The sequence below is a fragment of the Alosa alosa genome, chromosome 7, assembly GCF_017589495.1.
Source record: "Alosa alosa isolate M-15738 ecotype Scorff River chromosome 7, AALO_Geno_1.1, whole genome shotgun sequence".
NCBI classification, from domain to species: domain Eukaryota; kingdom Metazoa; phylum Chordata; class Actinopteri; order Clupeiformes; family Clupeidae; genus Alosa; species Alosa alosa.
Window position 1 is genome coordinate 7,632,135 of NC_063195.1, and position 18,854 is coordinate 7,650,988.

Below are 18,854 nucleotides of genomic sequence, written 5' to 3' on the forward strand. Positions count from 1 at the left end.
TCTAATGATTCAACATAATTTAATTGATTTGGAATGCAAAGTTACAACAATAACAGAGATATAATAGTGCATTTCATTAATAAGAACCTTTCAAGTGACCCAAGGACAATTCAAAAGTTCATGGATGTTATCATATGCTACATATAGACTAAAGCACAAACACAGAGGTCACAGTACAATTTAAAAGTCATGAATGGATTGGAACACAGAGGTAAATAACCCACAAGAAAACATGCTATGGTAAAAGTTTTATCCCATCTGCCATCATCGCTCAACAATCTAGCGAGATAATAGACATACCCCCCTTAGCCACGTCACTGCTGAATCTCAGCCTTTGGTGCATTTTTCTTGGCTTTAGCAGATCCTTTTAATTCAGCACATCCACACTCTATATCTCAACCAATTCTACTTTTCTGTGACAACAAATTTCCCCCAGGGGACAGGTAAGTATAAGTGCGTATCTGAATCTGAGTTAGCAAATGATGCACAAATGATGCCCAACTTTGGTGCGTTTTTTCTTGGTTTAAGCAGAACTTTCCAATTCACCACAGAGCAGCAGCATCAGTAAGCACCCCATCCTCCCCATCAGTAGGCACCCCATCCTCCCCATCAGTAGGCACCCCATCACGGCCAGCACCCCATCCTCCCCATCATGGCCAGCAGGCACTCCTCACATCGCCCCTCGTTTTGCAAAAGCTGATGTTCTTCTGCTTCACAGCTTTGCGGTAGGTTTCATAGGAGCAGCGGTTACCCTTTTCCACATAATCAGCATACATTAGCTTGACGGTGATGTCTCTGGGAAGGTACCGACAATGTGGGGCCTGCACCCTTCCACAGTGGCTCACCGATGGGTGGAAGGACTCAATATGGTCGTACACAGGCTGCATGTCCAGCTTGTTGGCTGGCGCGTGCCTTCCTCTTTGGTCTCTCAGGTTTGACACATTTCCTATCTCCCTCCTCATCACAGAGAGGACCAGAGAGTCATTCGTGGGATGGTACCCCAGTGTGGCCAAAAAGAATGTTTTACAGACTTGCTGCGGGACTCGATCTTTGTCCTTTAGCCTGTAAACAAAGGACCTGCCACGCCGACTTCCAGCACCACAAGATCTTGCCGTCGGCAGCTGGCTGACGCTGTGAAACACGAACATGCGCTTTTCTGCGAAGTCCATGGCCCTGTAACTGCTCCAAATCTCCTGCCGTCTCTCCTCACTAAACTTGGCTGTGCATTGTCTTCGGCATTTCTGGCCACACGGGTCTCGCATTTCTAGGGCTGGGGCGGCTAGGCCTTCGGGGGCCGCTGGTGATGACAGGGGGGCTGTGGCTGGAGCGAAGTGGGGAAACGCCACAAGAGCATCAAGGGTGGTATTAGGTGCGCTGTAGAACAGGTCATCTGATCCAAATGCCATGAAACTACCAAGAATGGACCATGTTTTTGGTTCAGGATCACAGTCAATACCAATACTCCCACGAGTGTCTGAAATGAAAAAAACAAAACAAAAAACAGATTACAATTAAAGACATGCATGGGGAAATTAAAGACATGCATGGGGAAATTAAAGTCATGCATGGGGAAATTAAAGTCATGAAACATACTAATATTTGATTAATTCACCTCAATGTTAACAATTGATTAATTGCATTCCATCATTGCATTGATATTCAATATGCATAGGAAATAATATTGTAAGGCCCAAAAACAAAAACATTTGATTTGACCAATAGGGTATTTGATTAATCAATGTTCATTCTGACCAATTGGACATAGGCCTACAATATAGTAGGCTACCACTGGTAAAACATAGGTCAAATTATACTACCAAACTTCTTCAGATGCACAGTTGATGGATCAATTGGTTCCAAAACGCTATATCCACCTGTTTAATACATTTTCATCAATCGTTTTTTTTTCCATTTTGTTTTTTGTTTTTGTAATTTCAGTATAAATGTTTTTGGATATTGTTATTTGGTTTATCTTTACTAAATCAAAACACCACAACTGCAATTTGATTGATATTTACTGAAATACACAATTAAATAAAAAAAAGCATTTTCACTGTGATTCATCAAGTTACAAAAAAGGCAGGATATGTATTTAATTCAGAACTGTTATTGCTGAGCTTGGCATATGTGTGATTAAGTAAGTATAAGTATATATACTCTTTTGATCCCGTGATGGAAATTTGGTCTCTGCATTTATCCCAATCCGTGAATTAGCTCAGCACACAGTGAACACACAGTGAGGTGAAGCACACACTAATCCCGGCGCAGTGAGCTGCCTGCTACAACAGTGGCGCTCGGGGAGCAGTGAGGGGTTAGGTGCCTTGCTCAAGGGAACTTCAGCCGTGGCCCACTGGTCGGGGCTTGAACCGGCAACCCTCCGGTTACAAGTCCAGAGTGCTAACAAGTAGGCCACGGCTGCCCCACAATTAGACTAGGCTCGGCTCGTGACCGGTAATCAGCTATATGTGAAAAATTATTTACGAATATATATGGCTGGCATGCTTTACAATGCTTTTGTTTATGATACAAAGCAGTTTGTTATTTGTTGGGCTGCTATGTTGTCCTAGCTAGCTAAATTAAGTATATAGCGATCTATCTGTCTATCTTGCTTATTCATTCATCTAATGTATAATTTTTGTTAATCAATAATTTCTTACCTTCACTTTGATGTCTGTGTTTCAATGTCATCTCGACCATCACTTTACCTGAAGAGCAATGGGCCATTCTTTAAATCAGCGGTTGTCAAACTGGGGTACGCGTGCTCCCAGGGGTACGTGGACTGATATCAGGGGGTACGCGAAAAAAGATCTGTCATAGCCTATGCCTTTTCAAATGTTTTCTCTATCCCACGTTGGTAACTTAACTTCCGCATTTGCACTGCACATTAAAACTTATTTTCTCCGCATTAACAAAAATATTCGAGAGTGGAGACAGAGAGGGTAAAACAGCGTTTCTCAAACTGTGGGTCGCGACCCACTACTGGGTCGCGGAGACATGCCAGGTGGGGCGCGAACTGACGTGAAAAACAGGAGTTTTTTTTATTTATTTTTTTATCTGTAGCCTACTGTAGGCCCAGGTAGCACCCGATGCGCAATGGACGCACTGTGTTATACATAGGGAAGCGCTCGTGTCAAGGCAGCTTAGTTAGTCCCGACCTGAAAGAGATTTTGAACAAGGTTGTGAGAGTGGTGAATTTCATCAAGACCCGGCCCTTAAAAGCGTGTCTATTCTCCGCACTTTGAGAGGAGATGGGAGCTGACCAAAAGGCTGTACTGTTTCACAGCGAGGCAAGGTGGCTTTCCTGAGGTAAAGTGCTGTCGCGTGTTTGAGCTCCGAATCTGCAAGCACGTTCACTAATGAACATTTCTTGACGAAGCTTGCCTATCTTAGCGATATATTTGGAAAGCTCAATGTGTTAAATATCCAGTTACAAGGCAAAGACAAGCACCTAGCAGATAAGATCACTGCATTCAACAAGACGATTGTGTGTGAGATTAGGTGCAGATCTATTTAAAATCATTATATTCAGCACATTTGTAGGCCTATCATATGTTGACTATTGATGAGATTTGTATCATATGTTTATGATCCTATTCACTATTCTCGACAAAATTGATAAAAATAAATATTAATAAAACAATTAAAAAAAAAACTTGTTAACAATTGGTGGTGTTGGGGGTACTCCGGAAGATCATAATGTCTCGGGGGGTACATGCCTACAATAATTAAGTGGAAATGCATGGATTCCAGTTTCTTCCAGTAGCAGCAACTAGAATCCATGCATTTCCACTGAATTATTTTTGAAATCTGATCCCTTATCATACCTGTTCATTCTTACTCGTTGCTCGACTTATCGTGACTAAATTCAAGATGGCTGCAAACGCTTAAACTTCGCGGAAGATACTGTCTGTATAAATCGTCTTGTAAGTAAACTACCAGTGCTTTTTCAAAGTTATCAATGTCTCGTTTTAAATGTCAGGGCCCTCGGAAGTCTACCAATGAAGTGTGGAGATACATTGAGCCTCGTAAATGGGTGTAAAACAGTGATTTATTTGCATGGCTAGCTCAATGCCGAAGCACCACTATTGAAAAAGCTGTTGGTAGCATCGGCTAACTAGCGCCAGATTTTGGAGTGCAGGGGACAAGCCGAGATGGGCTATGAGACATACGTTCACACTCGGTATCATGTTTCAATACACTTTAGGTCAATATCACACCGGAATTCTCCTTTAAATGCTTTTAGTACAATTAGTAAAAACAGCAATATTTGTTCAGCCACATTTTTATTCAGGTATTGTGTTTTAGAAGTGCTTCAGTGACTGCTTCTACACACAGTTGCGTGCGTTGCAGTGCTGGAGACGCATCCCATTCACTTTACATGGGCTTACGTCATCCGTTGTCGAACTGAATTGTGGGTCCGTTGCGTCGCGTTTCTCCCGTCTCTCGCGTTGAACAGTTAAACTGTTGCTGCACTGACAGACGGCACCGGCCAATCAAGCCAATCGCCGGACGGCACCAACCAATCAAATTACGATTATACTTCAAGCCATTTGCATAGTTACCGTCGGGAACACCCACTGGCATGCGTTGACGGAACGCAACTGTGTGTAGAAGCCGTGACAATACATACACTGCTATTTAAGCGCGGCAAACTTTACATAAAACAAAGGCCGAGTATCGTAACTCCAGGCCGACACAGTAACTTTTGCTTTGATGCACGGCTTAGGCAAAGTACCTAAACTCAACTCGAGCGTCCCAAAACAAAGACAAAGAACCGTAACTGAGGTCACAGCGTTGCTGCAGGGCTGCACGATTTGCGGAAAATATCTAATTGTGATTTTTTCTGACAGATATTGCGATTACCATTTGCAATATGATTTTTGAATGTTAATGAATTGATTCAATTCAATATTCCACATGTCCCTTTAATTTGTGCCACCCCTTATTAGTGAGCACGCCTGGTGCACAAGAACCACAGACCAACTGTGAAGCTCACCAATCAGATTTGTGAAAGGTGAAAAAAATTAACTGTGCATGATTATTTGTAGCTTTTGCGATTGGGTAGTTGCGTTGGTTCACATTGCAATTGCAATAACTGTGCAGCCCTACACCGCACCATTCCTTGGTTTTTGCCTTTGCACAACCGATGTGTGTGTGCACAAATCAGTGTATACAATATGGATGTACCCGTTATTTCAGCGCTGGTTACGCCCCTTGAAATTGAAAATTTTCCAAAAACTAGATTTGAGAAGTGCTATAAATTCAAATGAATTCACATTAAATCTGGTTGTTTTAACTAAGATTATGTAGCACAGTGTTTGCAACTACATTTAAGTCCCCTATTGTATTCCCATAATTTCCACAGTATCTCATAAAAGTGAGCACACCTCACATTTTTTCATGAGACACTGAAGAAATTACACTTTGCTACAATGTAAAGTAGTGAGTGTACAGCTTGTATAGCTTGTATAATAAGTGTAAATTTGTTGTTCCCTCAAAATAACTCACACAGCCATTAAACCACTGGCAACAAAAGTAAGTACACCCCTAAGTGAAAATGTCAAAATTGTGCCCAAAGTGTCAATATTTTGTGTGGCCACCATTAAGTGCGCCACATACTCAACGCACCCGACCTGTAGCGCGACAATGTGACGTCACAGAAGCGCCATAACCATTTATACTCGCGTGTCGTGGTCGCGACACTAGTTGCAATATTCTCCTGAACAGAGGTGTCGCTGTTGTGAAAAGATTAACGCTAACTACGTTACACAGCAGAAGAAGCTGCATTAAGAAACACTAGCAGAGAATGTAAACGGGCTCTGCTATTATTTCCTGAAGTGGAAAGAGATTTTGTTCAGGCCTTAATAGATATCCTTTGTTTGAAAATAAATTGTTTCTATTCTTTCCTCTTAATTCCATGTGTTGCAACTCTCGCTGGTAACTTTATTAACTTATTCAGCAAACTATTACAAATTCACGACTGTAACAAAACACTGCAACTCTCTCTTGCCCTCGAACTAGTCCATCTTCCTGTTTCCGCTTTGTCGCGCTCGTCTGAAAAAAAAAGAGCGATGCGCTACCTCGCGCTACCTGGCTAAAATCCTGGCGCGCCAGCAAGATCTACGTCATTTTGACGTCACGGTGTCGCGCTACCGGTCGGGTGCGTCGAGTATGTAGAACGCCTTATTTCCCAGCACTGCCTTAACCCTCTTGGGCATGGAGTTCACCAGAGCTTCACAGGTTGCCACTGGAATCCTCTTCCACTCCTCCATGACGACGTTGCAGAGCTGGTAGATGTTAGAGACCTTGCGCTCCTCCACCTTCCGTTTCCACCTCAGCTTCTTTAGCAAGGCAGTGGTCGTCATGGAGGTATGTTTGGGGGTTATGCGTTGGGATACTGCCCTGCGGCCTAGTTTCCGAAGGGGGTGGGATCATGCTCTGCTTCAGTATGTCACAGTACATGTTGGAATTCATGGTTCCCTCAGTGAACTGTAGCTCCCCAATGCAGCACTCATGCAGCCCCAGACTTAGCCCCAGCACTCCCACCACCATGCTTGACTGTAGGCAAGACACACTTGTCTTTGTACTCCTCACCTGGTTGCCGCCACACACGCTTGACACCATCTGAACCAAATACGTTTATCTTGGTCTCATCAGACCACAGAACATGGTTCTAGTAATCTTAGTCTGCTTGTCTTTAGCAAACTGTTTGCGGGCTTTTTTGTGCATCATCTTTAGAAGAGGCTTCCTTCTGGGACGACAGCAGACCAATTTGACGCAGTGTGCGGCGTATGGTCTGAGCACTGACAGGCTGACCCCCCACCCCTTCAACCTCTGCAGCAATGCTGGCAGCACTCATACGTCTATTTTCCAAAGACAACCTCTGGATATGACGCTGAGCACAAGCACTCAACTTCTTTGGTCGACCATGTCGAGGCCTGTTCTGAATGGAACCGGTCCTGTTAAATCGCTGTATGGTCTTGGCCACAGTGCTGCAGCTCAGTTTCAGGGTGTTGGCAATCTTCTTATAGCCTAGGCCATCTTTATGTAGAGCAACAATTCTTTTTTTCAGATCCTCAGAGAGTTCTTTGCCATGAGGTACCATGTTGAATTTCCAGTGACCTGTACAAGAGAGTGTGAGAGCAATACACCAAATTTAACACACCTGCTCCCCATTCACACCTGAGACCTTGTAACACTAACGAGTCACACCAGAGCGGGAAAATGGCTAATTGGGCCCAACTTTGGACATTTTCACTTAGGGGTTTACTCACTTTTGTTGCCAGCAGTTTAGACATTAATGGCTGTGTGTTGAGTTATTTTGAGGGGACAACATTTGTACACTGTTACACAAGCTGTACACTGACTACTTTACATTGTAGCAAAGTGTAATTTTTTTTAGTGTTGTCCCATGACAAGATATTTGCAAAAATGTGGTGTACTCACTTCTCTGAGATACTGTATTCCTGTTGATTTTTGAAAAATCACGGACGTTTGCAACCCTATGTGACGGCCTGCTTCTGTTTTAAATAATTCATGCTTTCATAAAGCCGCCTTAATTCTGATGTTATCCAGCTGGCCATCATCAAATAAAATGTATATGTGAACTGCTATATTAAATAGACCGATAGATAGATACTTTATTCATCCCGAGGGCAATTTTATTTTTATTTTAGCCACTGACAAGGCTTGAGGTGTCATTAAAATGATAATTCCCGGCGATTTTTAACATAGATTTCCGTTTCTCAAGGTCACTGGGTAGTCAGTACGGAAAAAAAAACCGAAAACAATGGGTTTTACCTCACTCGAGTTGCTGTAGCCGGGCAGCTTCAGCGCTAAAGTGTACTACTGTATCTGCCTGGAAGCTCTAACTGTTGGCTGCAGCAAGTCAAACCGATTGTTTTCGGGGGGGATTTTCCTTTAACTCTCAGCCAACATAGACGGGATCCCTATAGATATATATGTGTGCCTGTTTACCCCAGGTAAAGAAGGTAAAGAATAAGTATAGTATAAGTGTTTGGGCCCAGGTCTTTGGAAAGATCAATAACACATTGTAATTTGTTTTTCAACAATTTTCATGATACAAAATATTCAGCAACTTACTTATAGGAGACGAGCCATGACCATATTCTCTAACATTTTCTTCTTCAATTTCTTCTTCTTTAATTTCTTCTGGAACATATGCGTCTGCTTTGATTTCTTCTTTGCAGGTCAACTGTGGTGATGTGTACATTTTGGCGTTACAGTCGTATTCTATTCCAGGCTTTTCTTCCTGAACTGCAAACAGATAATCATACAGGATTAGATTACACATGGTAACCTCGTTTTTTCTTTTTTTTTCTTTTGGACTGACAGTTCTAGCAAGCTTCTAGGGAGCTAGCAGATGGTGAGGCTTCATTCGCCCTGTAATGCGTCATTTAACCATATACCGACTTACGAAGATGAGTAATTAACATGAAAACGTTGCCTGGTGTCCCTATAATGACAGTGTGAATACAGGCCCAGGTATCATATCAAATACACATTGCAATGAATTTGTTTCAGTGATTTTCATTCAAGATATTCAGCCTAGCAACACCCCTCAGCTGTGCTATATTCACGATATAGAACGGCCTCTTGGGGCTTATTGCTTAAATACATGTTACATGTTTAAATACACATGAATTCGTTTTTTCAACGATTTTCATTCAAGATATTCAGCAACCTACTTGTAAAAGACACATCCTCGTGACAGTCCTCTTCTTTCATTTCTTCTTTGATTTCTATGGTGCAATATGTTTCCTCCTTCATTTCTTCTTTGATTTCTACGGTGCAATACGTTTCCTCCTTGCAGGTCAGCTGCGGTGATGTTGGCATATCAGTCGTCCAGTCAGGTTCCAGTTCAGGCCTTTCTTCCACTTTCTGACCTGCAAACAGATTGGAACAGATAGCAAGCAGATAATAAAATGTGAATAAAAACAGAATGTTATAATCTGCAAATCTCTTAAACTCATATTTAGTTGCAAAAAGGACACAGACAACATATCAAATGTTGAAAATGACAAAATTGACTATTTCATGTAAAATATATGTTCATTTTGAATTTGATACCAGCGACATGTTTCAAAAAAAGTTGGGACGGGAGTAACAAAATGCTAGAAAAGTTGTGTAATGATAAAGAAAACAAAAGGAGGAATGTTTCACAACTAATTAGTGAACTGGGAACACGATTGGGTATGAAAAAGAGCATCCCAGAGAGGCAGGGTCTCTTAGAAGTAAAGATGTAGGGGGGTATTCATCACTCTGAGTAAACCTGTGTGCACAAATGAAACAATGTCTTTTTAATGCTTCTTAACATGAAATTGTGACGTATTTAGGGAGTTCATCATCTACAGGACATAATATATTAAAACATTCAGAGAATCCAGAGAAATCTTTGCAAATAAGGGAAATAGCTGAAAAACTAATTGGATGGCCGTGGTCTTTTGGACCTCAGATGGCACTGCATCAACACCAGACATGTTTCCAGACCTGCCATTGTATGGGCTCAGGAAAACCTCTGATAACCATTGTCTATGTGCCAAGTTTGATACTCAATTCAAAAACTGCAGCCAAAACTGTAACAGCTAAAATTGTATTGAGACATGATACAGAAAATACCACCCTCTTATCTGGGCCTGAGCTTGTTTAAAATGGACTGAGGTAAATTGGAAAAAGGTCCTGTGGTTAGACCAATCAAAGTTTGCCATTCTTTTTGGAAATCATGGACTCATCTGGGCTAAAGAGGAGAGGGCCTATCTAAGTATCCAACCTATCCAACTTGTCTTAGTGCTCAGTTCGAAACCCAACATCTATGACGGTGTGGAGGAGCATTAATGCCTACAGCATGGGCATCTTGCATCTGAATGATGTATACAGGTTATGAGCAACATATACTGCCATCCAGGCAATGTCTTTTCCAGGGACGACCTTGAATACTTCAGGAAAACAATGGCAAAATGAATCTGCACATATTTAAATAGTATTTCTCCATAGAGGAAGAGTCCAGGTGCTAAGATGGCCTGTCTGCAGTCCAGATTTGTCAAATTAGGTGCATAATGGAATGGAAAGCATGACTAAGAATACCCCATACTGTTGAGCAACTGATATCCTATCGGGGAGTAATGGGACAACATTTCATCATCAAAACTCTAGCAAATGGTCTCCTCAGTTCCTAAACATTGACAGAATGGTGTTAAATGAAGAGGTGAAGCAGCACAGTGGTAAACATGCTCCCGTCCCAACTTTTTTTGAAACATGTTGCTGGCATCAAATTCAAAATTAACATATACTTTCCATGAAATAGTCCACATTTTCATTTTCAACATTTGATATGTTGTCTATGTCCTTTTTGCTGTTAAATAGGGGTTTACAAGACTTGTATATTATGACATTCTGTTTTACACAACGTCCCAACTTTTTCTGTTTTGGGGTTGTACAAGGACCATTGCAAGAATTTAATTTTCTACAATATAAACTAGCAGCAACTTACTATCAGGGGAAAAGTCGCTGTGTCCATATTCCCTTAAATTGGATTCTTCTTCTTCTTCTTTAATTCGCACTGGTGACCACTTCTCTTCTTTGACAATGAAGGTTTGGAATGCGAGTATCTCTGTCTTGCAGCCATGTTCTAGACCTGGGGTTTCTTCCACTTTGACTTTCTGAAGGAACTCATAACATTCTTCTGACTTGACCTTCTTCACGGGCATTGGCTGTTGTTGTGATGGTTCAGGATATCTGGACATATCAGGCTTCAGTCCTGTTTTTCAAAAGAAATCCAGTCAGACTTTTTTTTCAGAGCAAGGACAATTCGGCAAACATAATGAAGAAGTGATCAACAACGCAAGGCCGATCGACAGTGTGAGGGGACAATGACAAAGATGGACTTTAACCTTTTATTTGATATTTGTGTTCCTAGTTTGCAATGTTCCTTATAATTGATACTTCTATTGCCTAGTTCTCAAAGTTCTTATTATTTGTGTTCCTAGTTTGCAATGTTCCTTATAATTGATACTTCTATTGCCTAGTTCTCAAAGTTCTTATTATTTGATACTTCTGTTCTGGTAACTGATGTTCAGATGGCAAATCATGTGTTGTATGACGATAGAAATGTTCTTAATGTCCTTGATTCTTAACTAACTCATTGTATTGACCAAGTCATGTGTGTGTGCAGAGAAGGTGTAATGATACAATGAGATTATGATACCGTGCGAGGTGTGTGTGTGAGAAACAACTGATCGTGCACAGACTTTGTCTCTGTATCCTGATTTTGCCTGATGCTTATGAGACCTCTCTGCGCAGAGATTAATAAACAACTAACGAGAAAGACAAAACCTTATTTCAGACTCTCAGTTTTTATAGATATTTAAGCTAAATTTCTTCCACAACAGCCAGGCCTAATTAACAATACAGTGAGCGTTCCCACACACCTTAGAAAATGATCAAGTTGTCGTGGAAAATAAAAACATTCTACATATTCCCTTTCCCCGCTGACAGTGAGCTCCTTGACTGTGATCAAATCAAAATAGTGAGTTCAGATGATACCTCATGGTCATCAAGGAGTTGCAGTTCTGAATCAGTAAGAAAGTAACATGGGCTGCATCCGAATACCCATACAGAAGGCGAGGCGCAGTACATCACAGTAGTAGTACGTCAAAATTGTATGCTTACTACTCGCCCGCATACATACATAACATACTAAATTGATGGTTGAGTAGTACGTTCTAACCGACGTTAGTACTGACTATTCGGATGCAGCCATGGTCCACAATTCACAACCTCTCCTCTCCTAACCAGCATCTTTTAAATCAAAGTGCAGAGTGCAATTAATGCATCTTCAACTTTTGGATAAAAGTGGTAGTTACCAACTCCCACTAGTAGCAGCAGGCGTGACTAAGCAGTAAAATTATACACGGCAATGTATTATGTATGTAGATCCAGTAGGCCTAAATGTCAGATGGTCTTTGGGGAAAAACTGATTGGTTGAGCAGTGTCACATATGGGAGTGGTTATAGTGCTGTACATCACCCTGCAGCAGGCGTGACTAAGCAGTAAAATTATACAGAGCAATGTATTATGTATGTAGATCCAGTAGGCCTAAATGTCAGATGGTCTTTAGGGAAAAACTGATTGGTTGAGCAGTGTCTTTCCTTTGGCCATTCTAGATTCTGTAATCTATCTGGTCTATTAGTTGTATTCTGGTCTATACAACTAACCCCTAAGTATTAGGTTTCGGAACTGCTTGAAACTTGGGAGTGGTTATAGTGCTGTACATCACCCTGTAGCAATAAGTGAACAACCTCGAATGGTTGAATGTCAAATGTCATTGCAAGATATTGTTGTATATCAAGAGAATGTGCTCTCATTTTAGTAAATTGTGTGCTCATTTTAGTACATTGTGATCTCATTGTACTAGATTGTGTGCACAATTTAGTATACTGATGTGTGCTCGTTTTACATAGCGCTCTCATTGTAATAAAAAGTGGTCTCATTTTATTAGATTGTGCGCTCATTTTAGTAAATTGTGAGGCTATTCTGCCAGGCTATTCTGTTACCTCAGATCACGGCCACTGCAACTTGGGCTACAAAATAAGTGACCACTGATAGCCTAACGTTAACTTAAAACCAGTGCAACACAAATTGCAAAAGCCGTCTGCAAAAGGCAATCAAACAAACAGTCAAATTAGCTATGTGGGTTCTTCTGTTGTACGTTAGGCTACTCACAGATCTGATGTGGGTCTAGTGAGTGGGCTACTCTCTCCACGGTTCCGAGCTGCGGATGATTGTGTTCCCTCGTAGCCGAAGGAACCACCGACTTTCCCGGAGTCACCAGTGGCGCTATCCCCGTGGCCTTGTTCCCTCGGCGGCTTCCAGTGGAACCCCAAGTGTGTCCAATAGCTTGTTGAGCTAATGTTAACTGAGCAGCGTCTCAGGCCAGAATATATCGTGACTACATTAACTGCTTATGGCAAGGTGCACTGTTATAGAGCTGCCAAGCATACTCTGAAACACGTAAGCTAAGATAAAAAAAAAAAAACTCCTAGAAGATTGTGAACTCTGGATGAAAGATGCCAGAGAATGATGCCAAACTCAGTCAGTCACGGGTGGCGTTTCGTTCACATCTGTGGTGCATGAGCGCCACCTGCTGAATCGGAGTGTGGGTCTTTTTTGGATAGTTTGGATGATTTTTTTACTTATTTCTTAGAAAAGTTATATAGGCCTATTTCACCTGAATTTCTTTGCAGAGTATATCTGTGTTTATTCCTATCAAAATGCAAAAATAACCTTTGTCTCGATGATATGTTTATTTCAGTAAAAATTACACTTTAACCTTGTATGTCTATAAACACAATTTTCAGGTTTGTAAAACATTTAGAAACATTTAATTTAGAATGAAATAGGCCTAAATCCATCATGTAAAACTAAGAAATTATGAAAATATGGTGATAAAATCTATAGCCTATTATTTGACCTCAAAACAATAGCCTATTGTTCAATTTCCTCTAGTTCCAGCCCAAGTCCAATTTAAGTTCAATTTAAGATATCAAAATACTCAGTATCTCACGACCACGTCAGATATTGAATTCACACAATGAAAGATACTGGGTGTAGTTTTACAGTGTACTCATGGAATGGCCAGCTAGCAGCCGTGAGATGATTGCTGAATATGACAAAAACATGTTATGCCCTTGAAATGCCCGTGTGTAAAATCTCTGAGGACACCTTTAACGCTTCACCCATACAGCATAGGGCCTCGACTTGGTCTTCCAATCAACCTACTTTCCCTCTTTTGACATTTATCTTTCTGTTTTCTCAACTCTCCCAGCTTTTTCCTCAAATATACAACCTGCGTTTGCAGTGAACTCTTCTCCTTTTGCAGTCTTTAGCACAGTTTTTCCTTAAGTACTGCTATCAATCTTAACCCTCTCTGGTGTGGAAGCCACTGGTGGACTAAAACCCTCATTCAGTGGTGGATCATCATTCTCTGATGGCTCTGGAGTTACAGCTACATCAATTGGTGGAGTGTTCTCCATTGATGGAGGTGTTGGGTCTAACAACGCATTTGCCATCTTTTTTCTATCTCAGTATTCCAGGGATGCTGCCTTCCATTTCCCTCTCTGCTTCTTCCTCTCTCTGTCCGACAGCTCACTTGACCTTACGTAAGGGGAAGCAAGAAACCATCAGCTCACTTGACCTTACGTAAGGGGAAGCAAGAAACCATCAGCTCACTTGACCTTACGTAAGGGGAAGCAAGAAACCATCAGCTCACTTGACCTTACGTAAGGGGAAGCAAGAAACTATCAGCAGAGAAAAGGCAAACAGTTGTCAAATTTCTGTGCAGAGATGAAAACAGTGTTCTTTTAGCAGGCAAGAAAGACACAATCACTGTTACGGCCGGCTCGAGACCAAAACATAAAAGAGGAAGGCGGACAAGGTGGTTTGGTCAACCAAAATACATTTATTTAAAAGTCATCATTAAATATTAAATTACTGCAGTTCACAAGTCTAAACATAGCAATCACTTGTTCGATTCGCGAGGATAATTTGCAAGGTGTTGTATGATTTTGAGTTGGATTGTTTGGATACTAGGCCTACAAACAAGTAGACATACTTTTTAATCGCGTAGACTGCAACTAAGTTGAAATCAAAGTAGCCTACATCCATTCCCCGCTCACAGAAGTACTCTATACGCGCTTCAAACAAACAAACAAGCGTTTCACCGGGAGCCTACACCGGGCGCGTAACGAAGAGCTCCGTTCGTATTCGTATTGTCATAAGCAAAACTGTATACTGTAGCACCAGTGCTACGTTGGTAAATCATCCATCGCACAAACTATTTTTTTTGTAACATATATGTCGCACTGTACAGCCCTGCAAGATGTCTAGGGGAGAAAACTACAATGTATGTAAGTGTGTGGGTGTAACGCAAGCGTCAGTATGGTGTTGCAAAAGAGGAGTGAAAGATAAAGAGATAAGAAGTTTGTAGGAAAGAAATCTATCAATGGGTCTTCAAATTAGAAATGTGCCTAACCCAGAAGTGACCCAGCAAGGGAGAGAGAGAAACAACCCTGTATATAGCCCAACCCATTAACCCAGGTGTATACCATTAACCAATTAGTGGAACCAAAGACACCACTATCAGTGCATTGGCTATGCCAAGCCTGAAGAGGGCACAGGGGGTCGTAACAATCACTAAAAATAAACAAAAAATGCAAAGAAGTGTTCTGACCAAGCCCCTCAAAGAGCTCCATTACCAATAAAGAAATCGTCCATTTTACATTAGAGCCAAAGTCCAGGGACCAAGACACGTGCATGTGTCGCACATGAAAATATGAGGTTGCTGGTTCAGAAACTTGCCATTAAAGGACTTCTGAAGACGACCAGCATCTCAGAATTGTTGATCATAATTGTGTAACCTTAAGAAGGTTTGCATGGATCGTATGTGTCCAGAATGTTGCTTTGACGAGGTTGAATTACCAGAATTAGAGTGTGCTGAAGTCTCTTGAGAGCAATGGGAACGTGTCACATCTAGTATTGGTGAGAAGACCTTTGCCAATGTTGCAAATTGCACACCCACAGGTACATTACAACAACTCAAAGAGCTCTTCCAAAGTAAGCTTGAAGAAATTGCTATGCATCAGTACATCTGGATTCATCAATCTCAGCAGTTTCGTTATGTGAAAGATACGCTCACCGACTGAAGCTGTTCATGTCGACTTCTCAGAGAACTATGCCTGCAAGTTGCATAGAGAGATCCAGTCATTTCATTTTGGAGGCAGTCGAAAGCAGGCAACCATTCATACGGCTGTTCTCTACACTGTAGCTGGACTCAAGTCATATGCAACAGTCTCAGACTGTCTTCGTCATGATGAGCGAGCAGTGTGCAGATAACAACATTACACCTCATCAGCGATGGACCACTTACTCAATACAGGAACAAAGGGAACTGTTATCTGTTGAGTACTGTGCCATTCCTGTTTGGTTTTGCGCACACAACATGGAACTACTCGGAGAAGTACGCGAAAAGAAGTCACAAAAAGAGTGCTCCAGATGGCGTCGGTGCTGCTGTGAAGAGGGAGGCAGAACAAAATATGTTCTGCGTCGGTGCTGCTGTGGAGAGGGAGGCAAACCAATATGTTCTGCGTCGGTGCTGCTGTGGAGAGGGAGGCAGACCAATATGTTCTGCGTCGGTGCGGCTGTGAAGAGGGAGGCAGACCAATATGTTCTGCGTCGGTGCTGCTGTGAAGAGAGAGGCAGACCAATATGCACACACAACATGTTCTGCATATTTTTTTAATATGTTAGGTCCATATGTGTTTGTGTTATGTCGTGAATGTGAAAATTAACAGCTACTTCCTCTGTCAGCTCTAGCCACTGAAAATAAACGAGCGGAGAAATTAGGCCAATTGCAAAAGCTCTTCAGTTTGACGTGGAATTGATAGAGCAGCTCATTACTATTCATGAGCTTGCCCAGTTGAGACCATGCCCACAAAATTCGTTTAGCTCTGTGTCAGTTTTCGTAGGCCTATGCAAGGATGGCTGAATGTCAACGGGCTTGTGCACTATGCACGAATAGAACTTCATCAATGCATTTTGCCCAAGAACCCAGAGTTGAGGATCAAATTGCTTCAGTTTATTTTTTGGAACAATATGCCACAGACTTTGCAAAAAGGTTGCTGTTTAAGCCTGGAGCAGTAGGCTACCATCGCAGCAGTCTATGGCCTTTCCCCTAAGTAAAACGTTATTGTCAACTCAAGGAAGTGCTATGTTATACAGGTTTAATGCACTCGCTAGCCTAGCAGCTTTAATGCCCATTTGGACAATGCTAACATAACACTCACTAGCCAGGCTAAGTATATGCCATGAAGCTAACATTAGTCGATAACAGCTACCATCGCGGCAGTCTACGACAAGTGCTCAATTCGTAAGTAAAACGTTATTGTCAACTCAAGGAAGTGTTATGTTACACATGTTTAATGCACTCGCAAATCTTATTCTTTGTCAAAGAATGAACGCAAAAGTACATGGACCCTTGCAATACTTTTGCGTTCCCTCGCAATTTGTGTTCACTTCACTTTGCGGGCAACGTAAGAACTAGGGCTGGGCGATAAAACGATAGCGATATGTATCGCAATAGACATGTAATCGATATCAATAAAAAATATGTTCGATTGAACATTCGATAATTAAAACGCACACCTCCCGCCTTACGTTGTCCATAAATAAATAGGCTAAATATATCTTGCATTGTAGCTATGTGCAACTCTACCAGAGTAGGCGATAGAAGTAGGCCTACCTCAACACAGACTCTCAATGAGTCCTTGCCCCTTACTCTCTCTCTCCCTCTCAACAGGCACATCCCTCCTCATGCACATGTAATCCAAACATTCACAATCGTGCAAGACGACTGGCTAAATTGCTATTAAATCCGGTTAGCATCATTAGCACGCTGCACAAATTTGTTCAAAATTGTTGCATTCAAATAGCCTAGAAATCTAGACGCACCCTAGTGGCGGCAAATTAATTTGCTCAGCCTGTACGTCTAGTATCAAACCATAGGGATTTCTATTGGCTGACGCCGTGGACTTCATCCAATCACAGCACTCTATTTTGTTAGAGAGTCTTAAGGCGGGCTTAACAGGATAACGACAGTCCTGCGACGGTGAACAACAAGGAAGGTGGCTATGGCGAACGAAGAGCGGTTGTTTGAATCGGCGTTGGCGTCAACTTTGGAGGAGTTGGACTTGTGCTTTTCTTTGAAAGTTGAGCAACACAATGCACTTAAGTCATTCCTTTCGAAGAAGGATGTATTTGCCGTTTTGCCGACCGGATACGGATATGGTCGTAGCGCTGGCCTATTGCATGCCTAGGCAGTTTGAAAGACAATTCTCTGCCCGCCCCTTGGATTAAGCGAGGTGAATGGTTCGATTCCAGACTATACATTTCAATGACATAGGATGGCCCGCCAGGCTAGCATTCAAATTGACTGCTAAGTTCTAATCATTTCAATCCCGATGCAAATGGAAAAGTATTTTCCAAGACTCAAACGGGCCTGTCCCAAGGAGAAAAGGTATTAATTTGAAACTTAAACACACGTGGGGAAACTGAACAGTCTAACCAGTAGACTGATAAACTATAGAGCTACTTTGTTTAATATATTATACAATATTTCCAGGCTTCAACCAGTGCTGCTTTTCATTCAGACTGTGCACATTTGAGTGTTTTTCGTGATTGTGTTGCTATTTCTTTTCCTTGTTTGCTTTGATTGATAACTGAGGTGATTAAAATCAGAGGAAGGTTAAGTTAAAAATAAAAGTGTTTAAATTCAACTTTTCCCCCCTTCTGGTCCTTATCTGAAATAGATAAAAAAAATAAAAAAAAAATTATCGTTATCGACCGATATGAAATACTTATATCGTGATACAGTTTTCAGCCATATCTCCCAGCCCTAGTAAGAACGTGTGTTTAGAGTTGCTGAAATAAACAGTGAAAATCACATTTGTTTCGATTCTTGAAGGAACAAAACGACAGGTTCCATTTTCATGCAGTAACACTCCAGTCCAGAAGATGGCAGTGGGTTGGCATTAATCTTGGACCAACCATTGTCTACCCGAAGGAAATTAAGATCCACGAGAAAGTTTGTTTTCCCATAGCGCGATAAGGATAAACGCTGTAGAAGATTGCACCAGAGGAATGACATACGTGTTGAAATCTGTTTGAGGTAGGCTATGTTTTTCTTATAATCATGTAACATTTCAGCTTCTGTTTTGCCCTTCGACATCAGCAATATATTGTACTAGTCTGGTGAAAGAGCAGACACACAACGTTACAAACAA

At 41.5% G+C, this 18,854-nt stretch overlaps 3 protein-coding genes across 7 annotated transcripts in view; 1 reads left to right on the plus strand and 2 right to left on the minus strand.

The window, feature by feature from the left end:
* The window catches only part of LOC125297720 (zinc finger protein 135-like), a 186,744-nt gene that overhangs the window by 3,605 nt on the left and 164,285 nt on the right, over positions 1-18,854 (minus strand). The window lies entirely within an intron of this gene.
* LOC125297332 (gelsolin-related protein of 125 kDa-like) overlaps positions 1-18,854 on the minus strand; it is a 25,431-nt gene continuing 6,577 nt past the window's right edge. The window contains exons 4-7 of one of the 2 annotated variants that reach the window (XM_048247643.1): positions 10,511-10,777; positions 8,709-8,906; positions 8,104-8,277; positions 1-1,474 (exon numbers count right to left, since the gene is read on the minus strand). In XM_048247643.1, the coding sequence (XP_048103600.1) occupies positions 651-1,474; positions 8,104-8,277; positions 8,709-8,906; positions 10,511-10,777 (1,463 nt within the window). In that variant the 3' untranslated portion in view covers positions 1-650. Of the gene's footprint in view, positions 1,475-6,442; positions 7,123-8,103; positions 8,278-8,708; positions 8,907-10,510; positions 10,778-18,854 lie in introns of those variants that run through there. The other variant, XM_048247645.1, reaches the window with a different exon arrangement.
* LOC125297258 (zinc finger protein ZFP2-like) overlaps positions 18,652-18,854 on the plus strand; it is a 21,840-nt gene continuing 21,637 nt past the window's right edge. For all 4 annotated transcript variants that reach the window (XM_048247503.1, XM_048247504.1, XM_048247502.1 and 1 more), the window contains exon 1: positions 18,652-18,739. The gene's annotated coding sequence lies outside the window, so the exon portion shown is untranslated. The remainder of the gene's footprint in view (positions 18,740-18,854) is intronic.